This window comes from Hypanus sabinus, unplaced genomic scaffold (assembly GCF_030144855.1).
Source record: "Hypanus sabinus isolate sHypSab1 unplaced genomic scaffold, sHypSab1.hap1 scaffold_470, whole genome shotgun sequence".
NCBI classification, from domain to species: Eukaryota; Metazoa; Chordata; class Chondrichthyes; order Myliobatiformes; family Dasyatidae; genus Hypanus; species Hypanus sabinus.
Window position 1 is genome coordinate 118,879 of NW_026781342.1, and position 24,521 is coordinate 143,399.

General features: G+C 40.8%; 1 protein-coding gene across 1 annotated transcript in view; it reads right to left on the minus strand.

Moving 5' to 3' along the window:
- Window positions 1-24,521, minus strand: part of LOC132389102 (proliferation-associated protein 2G4-like) — an 81,419-nt gene that overhangs the window by 13,707 nt on the left and 43,191 nt on the right. Inside the window, exons 6-11 of the mRNA XM_059961537.1 lie at window positions 23,445-23,508; window positions 20,211-20,289; window positions 18,487-18,565; window positions 15,396-15,529; window positions 15,183-15,277; window positions 10,608-10,735 (exon numbers count right to left, since the gene is read on the minus strand). Coding sequence (XP_059817520.1) covers window positions 10,608-10,735; window positions 15,183-15,277; window positions 15,396-15,529; window positions 18,487-18,565; window positions 20,211-20,289; window positions 23,445-23,508 — 579 coding nt within the window. The remainder of the gene's footprint in view (window positions 1-10,607; window positions 10,736-15,182; window positions 15,278-15,395; window positions 15,530-18,486; window positions 18,566-20,210; window positions 20,290-23,444; window positions 23,509-24,521) is intronic.

The following is a 24,521-nucleotide window of genomic DNA, read 5'->3' on the forward strand; positions in this document are numbered from 1 at the left end:
CGCAACTCGGCATCTGTAAATCTTGTTCCCAGAGATTCTTAATCTTGTCTGAAGGAGCATTACTCATCTCCAGTAACATACCATAAAAACTGAACCATTATGAAAAAGTGCCAGACTAAAAATTATGTCTAGTAAGTTCTTATCTGAGCTTATGGGGAATGTACATAATTGAGATCTTAAAAAGTCTCTAATTTGTAAAATTAGTAAATATCTAAAAAAGTGAGTTTTGGGTAAGCTATATCTAGCTGACAATTGCTCAAATGAATAAAGGTTTCCACCAACAAACAGATCCCAAAACATTTAATACCCATACCATAAACATTCTCATCCCTTAAAAACTAAATTGGTCACGGAGGGTTTAAAAAAATTAGAATAAATGGGACCTGAAAAGGAGGATCTCAATAAACCAAAGTGTTTCCTAAATTGTATCCAGATCCTCAGACTATGTTAACTATTAAATTATCAGTTAGTTTACTTACAGATAAAGGAAGTGAGGATCCAAGAACAGAAATAATAGAAAATTTATTAACAGAGATAGCTTTTAAAGAGACCCATACCGGACAGTCAAAATGATTAACATAGCCAAAACATAAGATATCGTATATTAACTGCCCAGTAATAAAACCTAAACTTAGGTAAGGCTAAACCTCCAGACTTCTTAGATTTTTGTAGATGAATTTTATTTAAACAAAGACATTTATTTTTTCATATATAGGAGGATAAAATAGAATCAATCGCATCTAGCTCTTTACTTCATCCCTCCTGCTCATGGATTAAACTATAAACGTGTTTCTCTCTCTCCCCCACCTTTTAAATCTCTGCTTTTTTTCTCCAGACCTTTTAGAAGGTCTTGCCTTGAAACGTCAACTGTACGCTTCTCCATGGATGCTGCTTTTGTGTGTGTTCCTTGGATTTCTAGCCTGCAGATTTTCTTGTTTGTTATTGGGAGAAGTTTTTGAACAAGTCTGTATCTAACATGTGGAGGGTGTTTAAAGAATAATTGCCTAAAGTGCAAGTGTTATGAATGTACCACAGCTCTGAGGGGCCAAATCACAAGAGCACTATTAATCCAGGTCTCGGACCCAGGCAAATGAGAGTCAATGTAATGGTTTTGGCCATTGCTCTTAGAGACACCTGTGCGAAGGGCAAGACCCTGCTACGTGACAGCTACCACGGATATGGACACCCTCGGGCAACGTGGGGGTGGGGATTGCATCACCCTACTCTGATGGACATCTACAACTCTGCAAGTCAAGATAAAAGGAGACTGCAGAAGGCGGTACCCCAGAAAGAGACGCACCAGAAGGACTCGATCGCTCAACGCTCCCATGATAGCTAGAAGCCAATCAAAAGCCACGTGCGCTCCGTAACTCGTTTGCCTGGGGAGCGGGTGGCTGATGATACCGAGAAGGACTTCAAACTAATAACAGGGAAACAACGCTCCCCTGATTCAACGGAGTTGCTTCGTCAAAGACCCGGGCAAGTTTTTCCGTTTCTCCTCACTCTCTCTGAAAAACTTGAAACCCAGCGTTTCCCCAAAGAGACTGAAGCCTGTAGACTTCTGAGTGACTTTTATATTTCCAACGGACAATATATTATCCCCTAGACAACAGTCGAGATTATTTCTTAATGATGATTATTGCTATACCCGCGCTTAGATTAAGTTTTGCCGATGTATATGGTCTGAATGTTTGTTTACCCTTAATTTGGTGCCCCCTTCATGAATAAAACCGTTTGAAAATAGTGCCATCAGACTCCAACGGACCTCTCTATCTTTGCTGGTGAGTTATCCAGTTACGGGATACGTAACAACTTGGGGTTTCTCGTCTGGGATTTGAAACCAAATTGGGAGGCCAGTGAATCGGGCTTGTAGTCCAAAACTTGAATCTGGTTACGCGGGTAGCCAGACAGGAAACCAGCAAAGATGGACGTGGGTGAATTTATGAAAAACCCGACTGCTAGAAGCGGCCACAAAATCAGACTTGTTAAATTTGGTGAAGGGGTTGAACCTCGCAGAAGTGAGGTCATCCATGAAAAAGCGGGAGGTGCGAAGGGCCATAACCCAGTATTACATTGGGAAGAAGGTGTTTGAAGCTAAGGTATTGGGAGATATCCCTGAAAAGGTACCATCAAGTGGGACGGTTCAGTTAGAGGTGGAGAAATTAAGGCGGGAACATGAAATTAAGTTAAAAGAGCTGGCAGTGGCTGAAAGAGAGAGAGAGAGAGAGAGAGAGAGAGAGAGAGAGAGAGAGAGAGAGAGAGAGAAAGGGAGAGGCAAAGACAGCATGGAATTCACCTAAAGGAGCTAGAAGCAGTTGAGAATGAGAAACGGAGGCAACTTGACCGGGAGATGGAGAAGATAAGGAAAAAGCGAACAGATCAAGAGTTAGACCGAGCGGAGCAGTTTAATGTTAGTAGGGAGTTGAGATTGGTACCCCCGTTCGAGGAGACAGATGTCGATAGTTATTTCTTCTTTTTTGAAAAGGTGCCAGTAAATCAGAAATGGCCAAAAGAGCAGTGGGTGGCGTTGTTACAAAGTGTGTTAAAGGGGAAAGCCCAACGAGCATATGCAGCGTTGTCCCTGGAGGAGGGGGAAGCGGAGAATTATGCTGAAGTAAAGGAGGCCATTCTCCGGGCTTACGAAGTGGTACCCTTGCATAGGGTCCTTCTAGATTGTGAGTTGGTGTCGGGACCAGTGGAGCTGGGGGTCCTGCCGGAGTTGCCGGGGGAAGGCATGGATGTCCTTCTGGGGAATGACCTAGCGGGAGGGAAAATGGGAACAGCCGTGAAGCTGACAACTCAGCCTGCGAGGATTGAGGCTCCTCTCTCAGATCTGAAGATATACCCCGCCTGGGCAGTCACTGGCAGCATGTCAGTTTAAATCTGGCCGGTTTTGACTTGGCCGACACGTTTTTACCGACTCTGTACCAGCGAGGGTTCGAGGAAGGTAAACCGGAGAGTAAGGAGGGGGGAGAGAGTAAACAGGGGGAGGTAGACCTGCCCTTAGCCAGACGAGAGATTGTACAGGAACAGGAAAGGGACGAGGAGCTGATAGCCTTGAGAGAGTTGGTTCTTTCGGAGACCGAGGTTGAAACTGAGCCCGAAGGTTACTACCTGAAGGAGGGTGTGTTGATGAGTAAGTGGAGGCCCCCCAAGGTGTCGGTCGAAGAGGACTGGGCGGTGGTACATCAGATAGTAGTCCCGAAAGCGTATCGGGACGAAATTCTGAACTTAGCTCATAAGGGACCGTTAGGTGGGCATCTGGGAATAACGAAGACAGTGGATCGGGTTTAAAGAGAGTTCTATTGGCCAAGCATGAGAAAAGAGATTACTGAATATTGTAAAAGGTATCATACCTGCCAAATGGTGGGTAAGCTGAACCAAGTTATCTCTAAGGCACCCCTCCGACCCATCCCCGCGTGCGAGGAGCCTTTCTCCCGAATCATTGTGGATTTTGTGGGACCCCTACCTAAAACTGCAAGGGGGCGGCAGTATATCATGACCATGATGTGTGCCGCTACACGACTTCCAGAGGCTGTGCCTCTGGGTAATATTAGGACCGCTGTGGTGGTGAGGGCCCTCATCAAATTATTTACCACAGTGGGGCTGCCTAAGGAGGTACAGTCGGATCAGGGGAGTACCTTCACACATAACGCATTTCAGCAGATGATGACCCAGCTAGGGGTCAAACAAATTCTAGCCTCCGCGTACCACCTGGAATCCCAAGGGGCGTTGGAAAGGTTCCACGCTACACTAAAGACCATGCTTAAAACTTATTATCAGGAGAACGTTCGAGACTGGGATGAGGCTTTACCCCTTCTGTTATTTGCCGTCAGGGATACAGTCCAGTGCTCACTGGGGTTCAGTCCGTTTGAGCTCATTTTCGTCACAGGCCCAGGGGCCCTCTAACACTCCTGAGAGAAAAGTGGTCTAGCCCGACCGTTCAAGTCAGTGTGATCGACTATGTTCTGAAATTCCGGGAGAGGCTGCATAAAGTACGCGCTTTGGCAAAGGAAAACCTTAAAGAATCCCAGGAAAAAATGAGCCAGTGGTATAACCCGAGAGCGCGAGAACGAGAGTTTTACGTAGGCGACAAGGTTTTGGTCCTATTTTCGGTAGTTACCCACCCCCTTCAGACGAGGTTTCAAGGACCATATACAGTGCGTAAGAAAATAGACTCGCTGAATTACGTGATTGAAACCCCCAATCGGCGAAAACCGACCCAGTTAGTTCACGTGAACATGATGAAAAGGTACCATGACACTACACCCGCGGTGGTTGGTGCGGCCATGAAAACCGATCACAACCCGTTGGTATTCCTGGCCGATATGGAAAATAAAAACCGGAGGTTATTGAGCTGGAGTCTGATGCTGCAGGAATTCGATATTAAGATACAGCACATTAAGGGGAGTGGTAATGTGCTAGCAGATTGTTTATCTCGATGCTGAACTACGTGTATAACTGTATGGCTCCGTAATTAAAAGAAAAAGCTTGGGTATTGTGTTAGATTAAAAATCCTGTAAGACTCTGTATAACTCCATTTTTAACCGCTGGTAAAAAACGTTTTTTTAGAGGGGAGGTGTTATGAATGTACCACAGCTCGGAGAATCGCAAGAGCACTATTAATCCGGGTCTCGGACCCAGGCAAATGATAGTCAATGTAACGGTTTTGGCCATTGCTCTTAGAGACACCTTTGCGAAGGGCAAGACCCTGCTACGTGACAGCTACCACGGATATGGACACCCTCGGGCAATGTGGGGGTGGGGATTGCATCACCCTACTCTGATGGACATCTACAACTCTGCAAGTCAAGACAAAAGGGGACTGCAGAAGGCGGTACCCCAGAGAGAGACGCACCAGAAGGACTCGAACGCTCAACGCTCCCGTGATAGCTGGAAGCCAGTCAAAAGCCACGTGCGCTCCGTAACTCCTTTGCCTGGGGAGCGGGTGGCTGATAATACCGAGAAGGACTTAGAACTAATAACAGGAAAACAACGCTCCCCTGATTCAACGGAGTTGCTTCGTCAAAGACCCGGGCAAGTTTTTCCGTTTCTCCTCACTCTCTCTGAAAAACATGAAACCCAGCGTTTCCCCAAAGAGACTGAAGCCTGCAGACTTCTGAGTGACTTTTATATTTCCAACGGACAATATATTATCCCCTAGACAACAGTCGAGATTATTTCTTAATGATGATTATTGCTATACCCGCGCTTTAGATTGAGTTTTGCAGATGTATATGTTCTGAATGTTTGTTTAACCTTAATTTTGTGCCCCCTTTATGAATAAAACGTTTGAAAATAGTGCCATCAGACTCCAACAGACCTCTCTATCTTTGCTGGTGAGTTATCCAGTTACGGGATACGTAACGCAAGGAAGATATGATTTAATGAGAAGGTAGATACGGAGCAAGAAGGTTGCGAGTGGAACGGCTAAGGATTTCTGGAGCGAAGGCATTTTACTACTTGGGGTAGAGAGAGGCAAGACTGCGCAGGCACAGTAGAATGCGAAAAGCTTAAAGACCGTCATATCCAGCAGACAGCGGAGTGATAGAGTAGCAGCGTGAGAGGGTTTAGGCGGTTACGGGACGAGGCGAGGTAGGTTTACCTGTGTTAACTGCAGAAAGGAAGTATGTGTGTGAGGCTGGTGTTCTGGGCTTGGTATCAGATGTGGGAAGTCCTGGAGTCTCCCAGCCTCCTAGACGGCCATATCTGCACCCGGTGTGGAGCTAAGGGACTACACTGGGGAACTGGACATACAGCTCGAAGACCTTCGCCTGGTTAGGGGCTGCCATAAGGTGATAGAAAAGAGTTATAGGCAAGTGGCCACACGGGTTATGGGAGAAAGACATGTGGGTAATAGTCAGGAGGGGGAAGGGGAAGAGTCAGGTACTAGGGAGTACCCCTGTAGCTGTACCCCTTGACAATAAGTACTCCTGTTTGAGTACTGTTGGCGGGGTGGGGGGGGGGGGGGGGAGAACAGCCTACCTGGGGGATTTTGTGCACACAGGAAGGAAATTTGGATGGTAGTTTGCCTCCCAGGTGCCAGGGACAGGTTGTTTCAGCGTCCACAATATCCTGCAGTGGAGGGAGAACAGCCAGAGGTCATGGTACATACTGGTACCAATGAAATAGACAGAAAACGGAAGAGGTCCTGAAAAACAGATAACAGGGAGTTTGGAAGAAAGAGAAACAGGAACACAAAGGTAGTAATCTCAGGATTACTGCCTGTGCCACATGACAGCGAGTATAGAAATGGGATGAGGTGGAGGATAAATGCGTGGCTGAGGGATTGGAGCAGGGGGCAGGGATTCAGATTTCTGGATCATTGGGATCTCCTTTGGGGCTGATGTGATCTGTACAAAAAGGATGGGTTACACTTGAATCCCGGGGGACCAATATCCTGGCAGGGAGGTTTACCAAGGCTACTGGGGAGAGTTTAAACTAGAATTGTTGGGGGTGGGAACTGAACTGAAGAGAATGGGGAAGGGGAGGTTGGCTCACAAATAGAGAAAGCTTGTAGACAGTGTGTGAGGAAGGATAGGCAGTTGATAGAGAAAGGATGTGCTCAGACCGAAGGTTTGAGATGTGTCTAATGCAAGGAGTGTTGTGAACAAAGCAGATGAGCTTAGAGTGTGGATCAGTACTTGGAGCTATGATGTGGTGGCTATTACGGAGAAAATGGATGGCTCAGGGACAGGAATGGTTACTGTAAGTGCCAGGCTTTAGATGTTTTGGAAAGGACAGGGAAAGAGGCAAAAGAGATCACAGATAGTGTCACAGCTGCAGAAAAGGTGGACGCCATGGAGGGATTGTCTACAGAGTCTCTGTGGGTGGAGGTTAGTAACAGGAAGGGGTCAATAACTCTACTGGGTGTTTTTTATAGGTTGCCCAACAGTAATAGGGATATCAAGGAGCAAATAGGGAAACAGGTCCTGGAAAGGTGTAATAACAGCGTTGTCATGCTGGGAGATTTTAGTTTCCCAAATATTGGTTGGCACCATCCCTACAGCAAGGGGTTTAGATGGTGTGGAGTTTGTTAGGTGTGTTCAGGAAGGTTTATTGACACGACATGTAGATAAGCCAACAAGAGGAGAGCCTGTACTTGGTCTGGTATTGGGAAATGGCCCTGGTCAGGTGTCAGATCTCCCAGCGGAAAAGCATTTTGGCGATAGTGATCATAGTTCTATAGTTCTATTACAATAGAGAGAGAGAGAGAGAGAGAGAGAGAGGGAGAGGGAGAGGGAGAGGGAGAGAGAGGGAGAGAGAGAGAGGGAGAGAGAGAGAGAGAGAGAGAGAGAGAGAGAGAGAGAGAGAGAGAGAGAGAGAGAGAGAGAGAGAGAGAGAGAGAGAGAGAGAGAGAGAGCAATAGACTAGACAGAAAAGCTTTTAACTGGAATTATTAGGCTATCAGGCAGGAACTTGGAAGCTTAAATTGGATACAGATATTCTCAGGGAAAAGTATGGAAGAAATGTTCAGGGGATATTTGTGTGGAGTTCTGTATAGGTACATTCCAATGAGACAGGGAAGTTATGTAGGGTACAGGAACCATGATGAACAAAGGCTGTAGTAAATCCAGTCAAAAAGAAAAGCTTACAAAAGGTTCAGAGAGCTACGTAATGTTAAGAGATCTAGAAAATTATAAGGCGAACAGGATGGAACTTAAGAAGGAAATTAGGAGAGCCTGAAAAGGTCATGAGAAGGCCTTGGCGGGCAGGATTAAGGAAAACCCCAAGGCATTCTACAATTATGTGAAGAGCGAGAGGATAAGATGTGAAAGAATAGTGTAACAGTGGGAAAGTGTGTATGGAACCAGAGGAAATAGCAGAGGTACTTAATGAATACTTTACTTCGGTATTCACTACAGAAAAGGATCTTGGTGTGCAGCTTGAGCATGTAGATATTAAGAAAGAGGCTGTGCTGGAGCTTTTGGAAAGCATAAGGTTGGATAAGTCGGCGGGACCAGATGAGATGTACCCAAGGCTACTGTGGGAGGTGAGGGAGGAGATTGCTGAGCCTCTGGCAATGATCTTTGCATCATCAATGGAGATGGGAGAGGTTCTGGAGGACTAGAGGGGTTTGGATGTTGTTCTCTTATTCAAGAAAGGGAGTGAAGACAACCCAGGAAATTATAGACCTGTGAGTCTTACCTCAGTGGTTGGTAATGTGATGGAGAAGATCCAGAGAGGTGGAATTTATGAATACTTGGAGAGGTATAATATGATTAGGAATAGTCAGCATGTGTCAAAGGCAGATCTTGCCTTAGAGCCTGATTGAATTTTTTGAGGATGTGACTAAACACATTGATGAAGGAAGAGCTGTAGATGTAGTGTATATGGATTTCAGCAAGACTTTTGATAAGGTACCACATGCAAGGCTTATTGAGAAAGTAAGGAGGCATGGGATCCAAGGGGACATTGCTTTGTGGATCCAGAACTGGCTTGCCCACAGAAGGCAAAGAGTGGTTGTAGACAGGTCATATTCTGCAAGGAGGTCGGTCATCAGTGGAGTGCCTCAGGGATCTGTTCCGAGACCCTTACTCTTCGTGATTTTTATACATGACCTGAGGAAGTCGAGGGATGAGTTAGTAAGTTTGCTGATGACAGATAGGTTAGGGGTATTGTGGATAGTGTACAGGGCAGTCAGAGTTTAAAGCAGGACATTGACAGGATACAAAACTGGGCTGAGAAGTGACAAATGGAGTTCAACACAGATAAGTGTGAAGTGGTTCATTTTGGTAGGTCAAATATGATGGCAGAATATAGTACTAATGTTAAGACATTAAGACTCCTGGCAGAGTGGAGGATCAGATTGATCTTTGGGTCCAAGTCCATAGGACGCTCAAAACAGCTGTGCAGGTTGACTCTGGTTAAGAAGGTATATGGTGTATTGGCCTTCATAAATCATGGAATTGAATTTGGGAGCCGAAGGGTAATGTTGCAGCTATATAGGACCCTGGTCAGACCACACTGTGCTCAGTTCTGGTCGCCTCACTACAGGAAGAACATAGGAAACATAGAAAAGGTGCAGAGTAGATTTACAAGGATGTTGCCTGGATTGGGGAGCATGCCTTATGAAAACAGGTTGAATGAACTCGGCCTTTTTTCCTTGGAGCGACAGAGAATGAGAGGTGACCTGATAGAGATGTATAAAATGATGAGAGGCATTGATTGTGTGGATAATCAGAGGCTTTTTCCAAGGGCTGAAATGGCTGCCACAAGAGGACACAGGTGTAAGGTGTTGGGGAGTTGGTACAGAGAAGATGTCAGGGCTAAGTTTTTTACGTAAAGAGTGGTGAGTGCGTGGAATGGGCTGCTGGCAATGGTGGTGGAGGAAAAGGAAATAAACTTTATTAATCTGAAATTAAGAAGAGCCATTGAAGATTATAAATAAGTCAGAAAGGAATTCAAGGGAATTAGGAGAGCCAGAAAGGGCCCCGAAATGTTATTTGCAAGTAGGATTAAAGAGAATCTCTAAGTATTTTACACAATGTTATGAGTAAAAGGAAGACAACGGAGTGTCTACGATTACTTGAAGATAAAGAAGGAAGTGGAGACAATAAATGAATATTTTGCATGTACATTTCATGAAGTTTAAGGGCAAGAACGATAAGATGATCAATGCTGAGTGTGTTTATATGCTAGAAGATTTTGAGATAAAGAAGGAAGTACTTTTAGGTCCCTTAAAGACCATTAAATAAGTCTCCTGCCCTTCATACATCCAAGTTACTGTCCTCTCAAGAAGAATTTCAGGAACAATGGCTAGTAGCTAATGATAATCCATTTTTCAAGAGGGAATTAGGGTTAACCTTAGAAACTAAGTTAGTGATATAGAATTATCAGAAATGGAATAAGGTTTAATATCACTAGCATATTTTGTGAAATTTGTTTTAACCAATGATACATTTCAAAACATAATATAGAAATAATAAATTACAATAAATATTATATAAACAAGAAAATGAATTAATGAGTGCAATAAATGAAAAATATATACTTAAATAGTGTTTATCAGCTTGTTGTCTATTCAGAAATCTGACAGCAGAGTACAAGTCAGCTTCTACCACAAAGCCCTAGCAATGAATTCCATGCCCTCAGCATTCTCTGTACAAAAACTTGTCTCACATATTTTCTTTGAAGTAAACCTCAAAAGTATGGTTTCTATTATTCAGCATTTCAACTCTGGGATAAAGATATTGACTATAACTATGTATCTGTGACTATATCTATATCTTAGAAACTTCATTCAGATCTTTCCTCAACCTCTGCTGCTCCAGAAGAAAACAATGCAAGTATGTGCCCCTCACCATGCTCTCTATCCAGGCAGCATATTGGTAAACCTCTTCTGCACTTTCTCAAAAGATTTAACACTTAAGGTTCAAAAATGTTAATATCATTTCATTAACTAATACATCTTTTGCCTTTACATCTAGCATAAATATGCAAATCATTTTGCAATGTGTCAGAACAGTAAGGAAAAAATAATTAGCACAAAAATACAATGCATTATTGAGAACATTTTAAATTGAACAATTTTAACTTATTTGAAATCGAAGAAATTTAGTGAGCACATAGAATAATTATCAAACAGATCATTTTAAGTGACTTGCCTTCAGCTCAGGGTCCTTCACATCAAACTCTGATTTATAATTTTCACTATTGAACATTCCACTGGTAATTCGCAGAGGACCATTTGGCATGAGGAGGACTGTAAACTTAAACTGAGCAACAAACACACCTAGAGAAGCACAAATAACAGTTTAATTACTAACAGATAAACAGTTATCCTATTGCAACAATATTCAACAGTACAGACACCACCTTGGAGAAATTCTCCTAAATAATGAGAAAACTTTAACGTTGCTAGCACTTTGAATTTTGAAAGATACATTAGCACAAAGCCAGTCATGGGACATTCTGCAATCAGACATTGTCATATAGTTACTTGCAGAGAGAAGCAGAGATGATAAGTCTAAGATCATTTGGGAAATTAAGAACTTTGCAAGTAGCAATAAAAAAAAGTTAAATTTAAGCATAACAGTCATTATAGAAGCAACCATAGTGGGAATGAAGTAGAGTGGGGAATTCTGGCTTTGGTTTAATGGGAAATGCTGAGGAGGTTATTGGTCAAGTTTCTTTCTTTCTTTATTAGTACCCAGGTAGAGAAGTGAGAATGGATCCCCAGTTAGTGATGCATGCTCCTCTTGAAAGATGTGGAAGATCTGAAAGACCTCTGAACTCCCTAACTGCTACAGCTGTGACGAGCATACCTGGATACAGTTCATACAGCCAGATTAGGGAAATGTGGAGTTTCAGATAGATGCGCTTTGGTTCACTTAGGAGATGAGGAGGTGACAAATTAAGAGACAACACTTGGAAAGAAGATACACTGTAACTTTTTAAAAGCTAAAATAAGGAAGTCCTTGGCGACTTGGGTTACTATGGGGAACAAGGAAGAGACAGCTTGTCCTTTAGCAATGAGCTTTGTGCCATCATTGGCCACAATAGTAGCAGAAGATTGGGGAGTGACAATTATTAATCCTTTGTTCATGCAAGGTAACAGATATACTGAGAGTGACATCAGTGGTGGGCAAACTGTTGGGCAGGACTCCTAGACATAATTTGTGAACATTTGAAGAAATCTGATTGTGACAGTCAGCATGGCTTAGTGAGAAACAGGTTACACTTCATAAGCTTAAAATAATTCTTTTAGGAAGTGACCAAGCAAACAGATGAAGACAGAACAGTGGACGTGGTGCATATGGATTGTAATAAGGTGGTTGAAAAAAATTTCCCATGGTTAAGCCCATTTAGAAAGTCAAAAGGAATGGGATCTAGGGAAACATGGCTGCATGGATTCAGAATTGAGTTACACCCAGAATGCGGAGTATGGATCATATACTGCCTGGAAACTGATGACCACTGGTGTTCTACAAGATCTGTGCTGGTACTCCTGCTTTACGTGGTTTTTATAAATGATTTGTATGGGGAAGTAAAATACAGGGATAGCATATTTACAAATGATGAAAACACTGGTGATTTTGCTGTTGGTGTAGGTTACAACTGGACTGACAGGATGCATATCTGGGCTGAGAAGTGGCAAACGAAGTTTAGAATAAAAACGTATGAACAATTTAAATGTCAAACTTGAAGGAAGAGAACAGGGTTAACAGAAGTATTCTTAGCAGAGTGGAGGAACTCTAGGTCTATGTCAGGGATGGCCAACTTATGGCACATGTGCCAAAAGTGGCCCACAGGATGATTAGAAGTGGCGCATTGCACCCCCGTGATAATGGAAAAGTAAGCCTAAAGTATTATGCAAAAAGTATTAACCAAAAACCGATCTGTAGAAAAAGATCTATACCAGGAATTCAGGTAGCTTAGAGCTAGAAATGGGTTTTACTTAGAATAAATCTAGCAATTATTTTTAGCGATTTTATTATTTTGTGCACATCTTTGAGCAAATGTTATTTTCTTTCACATTAATGTTTTCAATTTTTAAAAAATGTTCAATAACTAGGAAAGTGCCATTGAATCCTCTCAATTCACATCTAACCTGGTCGTGCTCTCCACATTCAAAATTTTTAATCAATTTTGCTGCCACTATAAGTTCACATCACTGATATTGGATAGTTCTGAAGTAAATATGGCCTTCCACATATTTATTTTTTTAAATACCTGCAGATTCACCATTTTGTCAAGGAAAAGAAAATCATAAAGTGATAGATACTAAGCCTGAATTCAATGAACAGTGGGAAAATGAATTCTTATTTATAGTGGGTCTGTACTGCACTGTTGTGCATTGTCTGTGAAAACACTTTCTCACATAACAAAAGACATAATCTTAATAGACAATTTAAAACACAAAATCAGAATGAAATAGAAGGAAACCTGAAGCTAGTACTTGGGTCTGAGTTTCAGAAAGAATATGTGATTAAGGAAAAGGAAGAAATCAAAAGAAGACAAAATATATCTGTTAAAAGATGTTGTGAAAGTTTGGCAATGACAGAAGCATCCTACAAAATTGTTTTAGTGTGGAGAAGAAATTGTTAAGCCTTGTCTCCAAATATTTGCAAGATGTCATCGTGTTAAAAATATTGAAAGGAAAGTAGATGAAATTGCTCTGTTAAAGCAGTTACGAGACACACCAAAGAACTCTCTTATGATGTACCTAAACAACTGAAACATGTACTTTCTTTTCTTTAGCTTTAGATGAATCTGCTGACATATGTAATGTAGGCCAGTTAAGCATTTTTATAAGAGGAACTGATCATTTTAGCATCTTTGAAGAACTTATCGGTCTGAGTCACTTCATGGAGAAATAAGAGGATCAGACATATTTGACAAAGTAAAATCATGCCTTGAAAACCTACAACTAGACTCTAGTAAACTCATCAGTGTTGGTACTGACAGAGCACCATCAATGATAGGTAAAGCCGCTGGGACTACAACTTTATCTGAAAACTTTTTAGGTCATCCTCTACTAAAATATCACTGCATTATACACCAAGAGTCACTGTGTGGAAAAACTTTAAATTTGTAGCATGTTATGTTACTGGTTGGGAAATGCGTGAATATAATTAGAATAAGAGGATTAAATGAGAATTCAGAGAATGTTGTGAAATGTTAGATGTGGAATATGGCGATCTCATCCTTCATTGGGAGGTGCTCTGGCTTTCTAGCGGACAGGCTGAACTCGCGCATGAAAATATTGATGTGTGGAATGAAAAAGGTTGGCCACCTTTGGTCTATGCCTATTGACTGCTGTTACAATAGGATCTACATCAACTAGGAAAGTAGACAAACGATGAAATCTAACTGAACAAGTGTAAGGTAACGTATTTCAACAAGCTATCCCAGGATATCATCTACGAGAGTGAGCTAGAACACAGAGAATTAGGGCTACATAATTCTCTGAAAAACGTTAATGTGAAGAAATTGCTTGGTAAACTCACATTCATTAGACAGGGTTTTGAATACACATCTGGTACATCACAGCAGTACAAGATGTTGGTGAGACCACTCGAATATTGTGTAGAGTTATCTCTCAAATCCCATTTAAATCTTTGCCATCTTATTATGAATCTGCACCCTCTAACTTGGGCACTCCAAACCTGAGAAAAAGATAATGACTATTCGCTCTTGTCTACAGTCCTCAGAACCTGAGAAAACAGTAACATCTAACAAATGGGCCATATATGGAACAAACTACAGAGATGTGGTGGTGTCAAGCACCTTAACATTTGAAAGATAAATGGACATGGATAAGAAAGATTTAGAGGAATATGGGCTGAATGCAGGCAAACAGAACAATCATAATTGATAAATTAGCACTTGTGGGCTGGTGTAACTCAGATTCAGACACCTGTTGGAATCAGTTGCTTCATTATATTCTTTTTATAAGATATTAGTTGAATTAATGCAAGACTAAAATTGTAGTTTTAATTGTGGTTTACCCACTTAATTTTTATCTTTAACAAACTCAATTATATTTCACAGTATGTGGTGGTCTTTCCCACACTGGCAGAAGGTAATTTAAGAGTTTATGTATCTTTTCATTTTTAATTGGCTAAACATTAGCACATTTCACAGGTTTAACAATTGTATAGCCTATTAACCGATTTAACTCTATCTGAAGTATTTCTGTTAAAACATAAAGGTGATAAAATTTTAAAAGCTGCTATCTTTTTATATTGAATCTCTTTAGTTTCTTGTCTCATCAGCCTTGTTACTTTGACTATATCAACAAAAAGTCGTGAAGAATCAGAGCTTCTCTCTCATTTCTGAACTCCTAAAAGAATCCAGGGATCAAAAATAAATGGCATCCAATATGTCCTAACTCATACCCTGTACACATAATCTTTTAACTTGCTCATTATACTCACATTCTCTAACTCCTCTCAGATCTACTTTGTTGTTATTACTCAGTTACAATATTAATACAGTATGACTTCCAGTGACTCTGTTTTTACTTTGTTAGTTATAGCCTGATATCCTGAGTATAGAAGCAGTTAAATGTTTTGGATAATACAATTCAGCTGATAGATGCTACTTTGTTATATCATGCTCCTTATTAAGTATCTGTATTATATATTATTTTTGGTCAATAAACTTACATTAACTTTAATTTTGAGGGATATTTACTTTCACTTTAAATCACAGAACAGAGAACAAGCACATCTCACCCTCCTTCTCATAAAGTACTTTGAATGGTTGAAGAAGTTCATGCTTAGTACATTCCATTACACCCATCTTGGCTTTTTTTTCATCTTGAAATGCTCTATAAATATAAACAGAAAAATGTTGGACATATTTTAAAGGCACAATAAAAATAAATACATGAAATTACTGTCTATGTTATGATTAGGTAATTTTCATCTTCAAAATAATAATCATACCTTAAAGTAAAGGGCATCGTATCAAATCGTCTTTCAACTTCACTAAAAAATGCACGAGATGTTTTCATTTTCAAACCATATTGTTGTGTTGGGTCCCTCTTATAAACTGTTGTTCTTTGTCCAGCATCTTTTGCCTTAGAGATATCAGAGATTCAGAGTGACACTACTGTAAAAGGAGTATATTCCGAAGTGTTAACTGTGGCAGAAACTGGTATCCCAACAAACCTTAAATTTGCTTTTCTTGAGAATATTGAAATATATTATGCATGAAATCTTGGAATTTCCAGATGTCAGAACTGAAATTGGTATCACTGTTGGGTGGGGCGCAGTAGTGTGCAGTAAGGTAATTAAAAGAATGAGAGAATGGGGTTGTGATGGAATTCCAGAGTAGTGTAGTTCAAGAGGCTGGAAGGGCCTATTCCACACCATATCTCAAATGATATTCAACCTGATTAATCTATTATAAAAAAATCTAAGCAAAATTAGAAAATATTTAAGAAACATAAACCTTGACCAATCATAGTAAAAAAGGATTTAGTATTTTCCTAGGGTCTATGACGAATAATCTCTTCTCAGACTTCCAATCAGGAACAGATATTGATTATAAATGATATTTTAGTGACAAACTCTTAAGAAGTTGGCAGAGTCTGTCATCGAAACATCATCAGAGTACATTTTTCCCAGTGGTGGTCAGAAAGTCTTAAACTATCACAGCCTGGGATTCAACGTTGGAAACCAATGAAGGGACTGAAAGGCTGCCCAGGAAACAAGCTGTAAGGAAAGCGTGTAAGGATCAGCTTAATAAACACAAAGACCTGAGAGGTTAGGTATATTACCTCCATTAATATGAAGAGCATCATAGATGACAAATTAAATTAGGGCCTAGATTTATGGAAACAGATGTTGAGGTCGTTACAGACTTGTTTGAGAGAGGGATAGAACTGACAAACCAACATTCTAGGATTTAGACATTCTGAACGTGTTGGGGGTAAGTGAGGGTGGTGGAATGTAAAACAAGTAGAGGAGCTGAAAATGCCACAGCAACATCCTCAAGCAAAAATGTTCTGGAGGGAGCATCTACTGAGGAATTATGGGTAGGACTTAAAAATAAGAAAGATATCCTCATTATTACACAACATACGAGATATGGAACACGCGGTGACGGTGCTGGAGTTCGGGTTTTCAATATGCCCGGGGTTGTTGAGACAGCCGAGATCGACAGCCAGGGCCAATCCATGGCCATTGGACTATTCCTCTTCCCACCTTGTCTCTTGCAAAAATGCTATCCCCTTCTCACAATTCCTCCATCTCTGCCGCATCTGCTCTCAGGATGAGGCTTTTCATTCCAGGACGGAGGAGATGTCTTCCTTTTTTAAACAAAGGGGCTTCCCTTCTTCCACCATCAACTCTGCTCTCAAACGCATCTCTCCCATTTCCCACACATCTGCCCTCATCCCATCCACCCCACTCGGAATAGGGTTCCCCTTGTCCTAACCTACCACCCCACCAGCCTCCAGGTCCAACGCATAATTCTCCATAACTTCCGCCACCTCCAATGGGATCCCACTACCAAGCATATATTCCCCTCCCTTTCTGCTTTCCACAGGGATCACTCCCTATGCGACTCCCTTGTCCACTCGTCCCCCCCATCCCTTCCCACTGATCTCCCTCCTGGCACTTATCCTTGCAAGCGGAACAAGTGCTACACCTGCCTTTACACTTCCTCCCTCACCACCATTCAGGGCCCCAGACAGTCCTTCCAGGTGAGGCGACACTTCACCTGTGAGTCAGCTGGTGTGGTATACTGCGTCCGGTACTCCCGGTGTGGCCTTTTATATATTGGTGAGACCTGACGCAGACTGGGAGACTGTTTCACTGAACACCTACGCTCAGTCCAGCAGAGAAAGCAAGATCTCCCAGTGGCCACACATTTTAATTCCACATCCCATTCCCATTCTGATATGTCTATCCATGGCCTCCTCTACTGTCAAGATGAAGCCACACTCAGGTTGGAGGAACAACACCTTAAATACTGGCTGGGTAGCCTCCAACCCGATGGCATGAACATTGACTTCTCTAACTTCTGTTAATGCCCCTCCTCTTCTTACCCCATCCCTGACATATTTAGCTGTTTGTTTTTTTCCTCTCTCTCTGCCCATCACTCTGCCTGCTCCATCTCCCTCTGGTGCTTCCCCTCCTTTCTTTCTCCCAAGCCTCCCGTCCCAGGATCCTTTCTCTTCTCCAGCTCTGTATCACTTTTGCCAATCACCTTTCCAGCTCTCAGCTTTATCCCACTCCAGTCTTCTCCTATCATTTCGCATTTCACCTCCCCCCACTACTTTCCAATCTTAGTATCTTTCCTTTCAGTTAGTCCTGACGAAGGGTCTTGGCCCGAATTGTTGACAGTGATTCTCCCTATAGATGCTGCCTAGCCTGCTGTGTTCCATCAGCATTTTGTGTGTGCTGTCTGAAATTCCATTTGCAATCTAATTAACAATGTTTTGTTTACAAATAATAATATTGTTTGTAAACTAACAAAGCTTTTTTGAGTCCTCAAAATATTCTAATACAATCCAACTATTGCAGTCTTAAGTGATGTACATACAAATTAAGTCTTAGGTGAGATAAAGACAATCCTACTACAGAAAAATTTGTTATACGTGAAAACATGACTGATTTCAATATTGAATTCAATGTAAGGAATATTTCAATTTGAATAGATTAATAAAAATGCAGATGATAATTACCCTGCTGGACTTAAGCTTGCATTCAAGTGTGACTTCAATATTTATTGTGAATTTGGATAGGTAAATGAATGGCAGGGCCATGATCAGGATTTAGGACAATGGAAGTAGATATTTTAAAATAGAACAGATGAGAAAAAAAGGCCTGTTTCTGTGCTGTATTTTTCTATGAGTTTATAAATGACCTGGATGAAAATGTACATCGGTTAAATCGGGAATTTAATGTCCTATGTTCAAGTAAATGTATGGGGCACGTAAGCCGGTTTAATTAGTTTGAAACTACAATGTAGACCAAAAGGCCTATCGTGCTATACCGCTCAATGTTAACATTGTCTGGAGTATGTTACCTTGCCTTCACCAGTACTTAGAAGAACATCAACAGCATACACTTCATGCAATCCGAATTCAATAATTTCATGATCTTTCCTGCAAAGAAATAATCAATTCCTTTCATTCACAAATCTCAAATCTGACCTTAATATAACCTTTCCTATATATTATCTTGATTAATAATTAAATTCTATATCATAAACCAGCAGAAAATAAGCTGATTCTCCACCTATTCAAGAAAATAGCTATGGAAATAGACCTACATTAATCTTAAGATTTTATATTAATAAACTCTCTCCATTTGATTATTCATTTTCCACACAGTTCCATTTAAGTAATTCACTAGAATCTTCCTCTCCAAGCTCAATGTTTCATGGTATTATACTCAGCCACACATTATCTTACCCATGTCCTCATACTTGTTAAAGCAAGTTTTAACCTACTGTATGGGTATGAAAAAAATTTCCTAGAAAGACTTTGAATCTCTAGATTTGTTTTATTAAGTTACATCTTCATCTCTGAAATTGAATTTAATGGAATATATGGGAAAAGTTGAGGGTCAGGCGATGTTGAGGAAGTAGGCAGTCTGCAGAAGACTTATTAGAAGAATGGGCAAAGGGGTGGCAAATGAACTAATATAAGGAAGTGTATGGACATGTACTTAGGAAGAAGGAATAAAGGCAGAATATTTTCTAAACGGTCTGCAAATTCAGAAATCAGATGCGTAGAGACTTACAAGTCCTTCTGCAGTATTCTCCAAAGGTTAACTTGCAATTTCAATCGGTAGTGAGGACAGCAAATGCAATGATATTTTAAGAGAACTAGAATATAAATGTGGAATTTGTTGCCAATTGGAAGCCAAGTCAGTGGGTATATTTAAGACAGAGGTTAATAGGTTCTTGATTAGTCAAGACATGAAGAGTTACAGGGGCATACAGGAAATTACAGATGAGAGGGAAAATGGATCAATGGCTTAATTCTGCTCTGATGTCTTTATTTCTGCTCATTTCACATTTGTGGTATAGTAAGCAGTTTTGGGTCCCTTATCTAAGAAAGAATCTGCTGGCATTGGAGAGGGTCCAGAGATTCACAAGAATGACTACAGGAGTGAAAGGGGTGTTTGATGACTCTGACCTATACTCACTGGAGTTTAAATAAATGAGGGGAGATCTCATTAAAACCTATCAAATATTGAAAGGCCAAGAATGGGTGGATGTGGAAGGAATATTACTAAGATATTCTAGGATCAGAGTGCACAGTCTCAGAATAAAGGACATCCCTTTTGTAACAGAATTGATGAGGAATTTCTTTAGCCAGAGTGCTGAATCTGTGGAATTTATTGCTACAAACGGCTGTGGAGGCTGTCATGGGGTATATTTAAAGTGGAGGGTGAAAGGTCCTTGATTAGTAAGGGCTTCAGAGGATACAGGAGGACAGGATAATGGGGGCTGAGAGATGATGTATCAGCCATAATCGAATGGTGAAGACTCAATGGACCAAATAGCCTAATTCCGTTTGTATGCCTTATGATTTTATGTATGTGACTGACTCCTGAAAAGTATGCAGCTTTCCTATTTCCCAAATTGTTGCAATGCTTCATGGACAAAAAATGTAATACAAAATTGATCAAATTTGTTTACAGGTATTTGTTCTCTCCACATTAAAAAAAACTGACAGATAATAATGTCAGAAGACAATTAAACTAAGTAAAAACTAAAAATGATAATTTAATTTAGTTTACCTCTGTTGGTCTGTAGGGTTTTGGATTATAGTTTTATTCCCATCAATAACATGTTGCTTCAATTGATGTGACAACATACCTGAAAAATTATCAAAACTGCAAAACTAAAACACACATATAATAATTGAAATAATACAAAGCTAATATAAATATAAAATAAGACTTGTAAGGATTAGAGGTGCAAGTGTGTAATACTTTGAAAGTAGTGACACAGCTAGATGAACAGAATAGGAGCAGCTCTTCAGCCCATATCGTACTGAACTCTTAAATGTTGTAAGATTATGACAGGCACTGATAGAGTAATAGAGTAGGTAACCTATATTATTTTCCTAAGGATGAAATTTCTATTACCTAAGATGAGAAGGCAGTATAGCCAAAGTGTTCTGGCTGTTCCGGGGGGGGGGGGGGGGGGGAGTGGAGAAATGCGAAAGGTTCTGGTTTACACAGAGAATGGTAGGTGCCTGCAGTATGCTACCATGGGAAGACAATGGAGACAATGTCTCTGAATGTGAAGGAAACAAAAAAGATGGTTGTTGACTTCAGGAGAGCACAGAACGACCACTCCCCGCTGAACAACATCTTGGATTGCAAGACCCTGCAGCGGATAGTGAGGTCAGCTGAGAAGATCATCGGGGTCTCTCTTCCGGCCATTACAGATATTTACACCACATGCTGCATCCTCAAAGCTAACAGCATTATGAATGACCCCACGCACCCCTCACACAAACTCTTCTCCTTCCTGCCGTCTGGCAAAAGGTACTAAAACATTCGGGCTCTCATGACCAGACTGTGCAACAGTTTTCTCCCCCAAGCCATCAGACTCTTCAATACTCAGTCTAGACTGACATATACTTCATTTATTACTATATTGTAATTTGTCCTCTATTCTGCCTGTGGCCTTGTTTGTAATATTATTGTACTGCCCTGTATGGTTTTGTGCACTTTATGTAGTCCTGTGCAAGTCTGTAGTCCAGTGTAGTTTTTATGTTCTTTTACGTAGTCTGTGTAGCCTTGTGCTGTCTCACATGGTCTAGTGTAGTTTTGTGTTGTTTCATGTAGCACCAGGGTCCTGGAGGAACGTTGTTTCATTTTTACTGTGTACTGTACCGGCAGCTTATGGTTGAAATGACTATGAACTTGATTTGATATGGGGCATATATGGTGTATGCTGACAATGAAGAGTCTAAACTAGAGGGAGATTTCATGTGTTAAGGAAAAAGATTTAAGGGGAATGTTACAAGAGATGCATGCTTGTACCATGAGTGTTACTTCAAGAGTGCCTGAGTGAGGTGGCACTATGACATCGGTCAGAAGCTGCTGACTTAAACCCATGGAGGGAGGGAGGGAGGGAGGAGAGAGGAGGGGAAGGGGGAGTGGGTGTAAGGGAGGGAGGGGGAGAGAGAGGGGGGGGGAGGGAAGGAGGGAGGGAGAGGGAGAGGGAAAGGGGGAGGGGGGAAAAGCTGTTGGAACTGAAACAGTTCATTGTAAAACTGCAAGTTCCCTACTTTCCAAAAGGTTGGGTTGATAATCAACATGCAGTGCACAATGGATGTCTGACTGTCACTCCATGTAATCCATATGTGTGAATTTGTTGGAGTATCCTGTGGTATCACTTTTGTTGGCCCTTTACCTGGAATCGGGGTTTTGTGGTACCCACTTGAAGATGATATTCCTGTGACTGTCACCTCAGATTCAGATTCAGTTTATTGTCATTTAGAAACCACAAATACAATGCAGTTAAAAAATGAGACAACTTTCCCCCAGAATGATATCCCAAAAGCACATGACAAAACAGACTACACCAGAAAATCCACGTAACATTTGGCAATCCCCAATCCAGACTCCGGAGAGGCTGCTGCGTATTAATATCACGCTACCGTCTTAGTACGTTCTCTGGAAGGGAGCTCCAAATCCACCAGACAAAAACAAGACCAAAAACTAAAGCTACAAGACCTGCACAAGACCACATAGTTACAACAGTGCAAACAATAGCATAATTGATAAAAAAACAGACTATGGGCACAGTAAAAATAGTCCAAGATGTTAAAGGACTGTAAGTTCAAAAGAAATCACCAGACAGTTTCCACAAGTCCCCAGGTCCTGACAGACTCTCCATCCCACCCCCGCTATGGACTTCCAAGGTGCTGCCCGACTCAGCCTCGCAGACACAGCACACAATGAAAGCTCCATCGAAACCAGCCTCGCAGATGCAGCACACAATGGAAGCTCCATCGAAACCAGCCTCTCAGACGCAGCACACACCGAAAGCAACTTGCATCCGTCAAATCTCCGAGCCGACAATCATCCCCTCTGGCACAGCTTCTCTAAGCACCGTCCTCTGCCGAGCGTATTAAGACGGCCCTGCCAACATGACCCCGAGGACTGGGGGCCTGTTCTTCCCAGCAGAATCCCGGACCTCACAGCAGCAGCAGCAACAAAGAAGGTCTTCCTGGAATTTCCCGATGTTCCTCCGTGCTCCCACATCCGTTTTCAATTGATTATGATTGCGCACAGCACCCCACTTCACAAATGACAGATTATCAGTTCCGGAGTGGCCGTTGCAAGCTGCGTCACGCCGATATTTTTAAGTCGTTTTCGGAATGATTCAACGGATAAGATCTTTTACAACTTTTATTTCGTTTTACCAGGGTGAAACTTGTAATTCTTAATATCAACCTCTCTGTACGTACTTCGTGTTTGGGAGGCACACACATAAGTATACACATAACACTGTTAACTCTGTAAATTCTTGTTTAAGTTACTATATTATAAGTAGATACTAATAAAGAAAGTGGTTTTAATATTAAAACCCGACTCAGTGTGTGATCTGTTGCTGCTGGTACATAACAGACACCTAAAAGGCAAGATTTTTCAGACACAAGATAATGGGTATATGGAATAAGCTATGAAGGAAGTAGAATTGCTACATACATTGACACATGAAAAAGAAAATTCACACACTGTAGACAGCTAAGAAAACTGGAGAGTGCTATCACCTAAACAAGGGCAAATGGGATCAGCTGAATAGACATGGATGAATTTGACCAACAGGTCAATTTTCATGATACAGATGTAATATACACACACTGATAGAGTACAATTTATAACTATTCCCTTAGATAAATTCAGGTTCAATATAAGTTAAAGGCAGAATTTTACTCTCCCTTTCTACTGCTGTTCAACATTTATATATACTTTGGCTTTATTAAAAGAGATATTGTTGTTTCTGCATACCTTCTATTGGTGTACAATTAAAGGCCTGAGCAATCTTGTTCCATGCTTCCGTCACTTTTATATTCTGAAGGTAAAATTACAAGAAATTTTAAAAAGGTAAAATATTCTGTTGCTTCAGAAAAGAATCATTTTAAAAGCTGTGAACTATTAGAAACACATAATTTTGCCAAGTATATTAATAACATAGTTAACCAACATTTACTGGAGACCTATGCATGAACGATAATCCAATGAATTTTTTTGGTAATTTATTTTTTATTGAAGTTCATCATCAAACAATCGTTTCCATAAGATGTATTTCAGATATCGTACAGATATATCATGTAGTCATATTTGCCACAAACCTCCACTTATAGAAAAGGGAGGAAAGAAAGAACAAGTGAAAACTATGTACAAATAGGGAGTGATCTTTCTTTTACAACATATTCATTGATTTGTGAGAATAAAATCAGGCCTATGAGCTGTCATGTAGTTAAACCATTTTTCCCAGTATGAATTGAATTGTTCCAACTTATGATTAACAGATGCTGTTATCTTCTCCATTTTGTAAATGTCCATTGTAATTTCCATCCATGTATTTAAAGTTGGGCTCTCCTGTGATAACCATCTCCTGGTAAAAGTCTTTTTACCAGCCAGTGGCAGCATATTCATATCTATCTCTTTTCAACCATTCTTGAGGTTTATATCCAAAGTATATGGTCTTACTCTCCAAGGATATTTCACATTTAAAGATGTCTTGTAGGGCATTGTGTATCCCCCTCCAATGGTTATTGATAACAGGGCATTCTCAGAAAATATGATAATGGTTTACATTTTGATTTGCAGAATTTGTCCAGCAAACAGGGAGGTTACTATCATAATGGGATTTCTGAGAGGTTTTAATAAAATATTTTATAAAAGTAAAATATCTTATCAAGTTTTTCCATCCAAACTCCCTCCATTCCTGTAAACTGGTACACTTCCACTGAAACCATATTAATTATTATTGTCCATTTTTCCTCTGATATAATTACCCCTCCTTCCTTCTCCCATTCTGTTTTAATGTATGAAGTTGAATGTTTTAAGATTTGACAAACC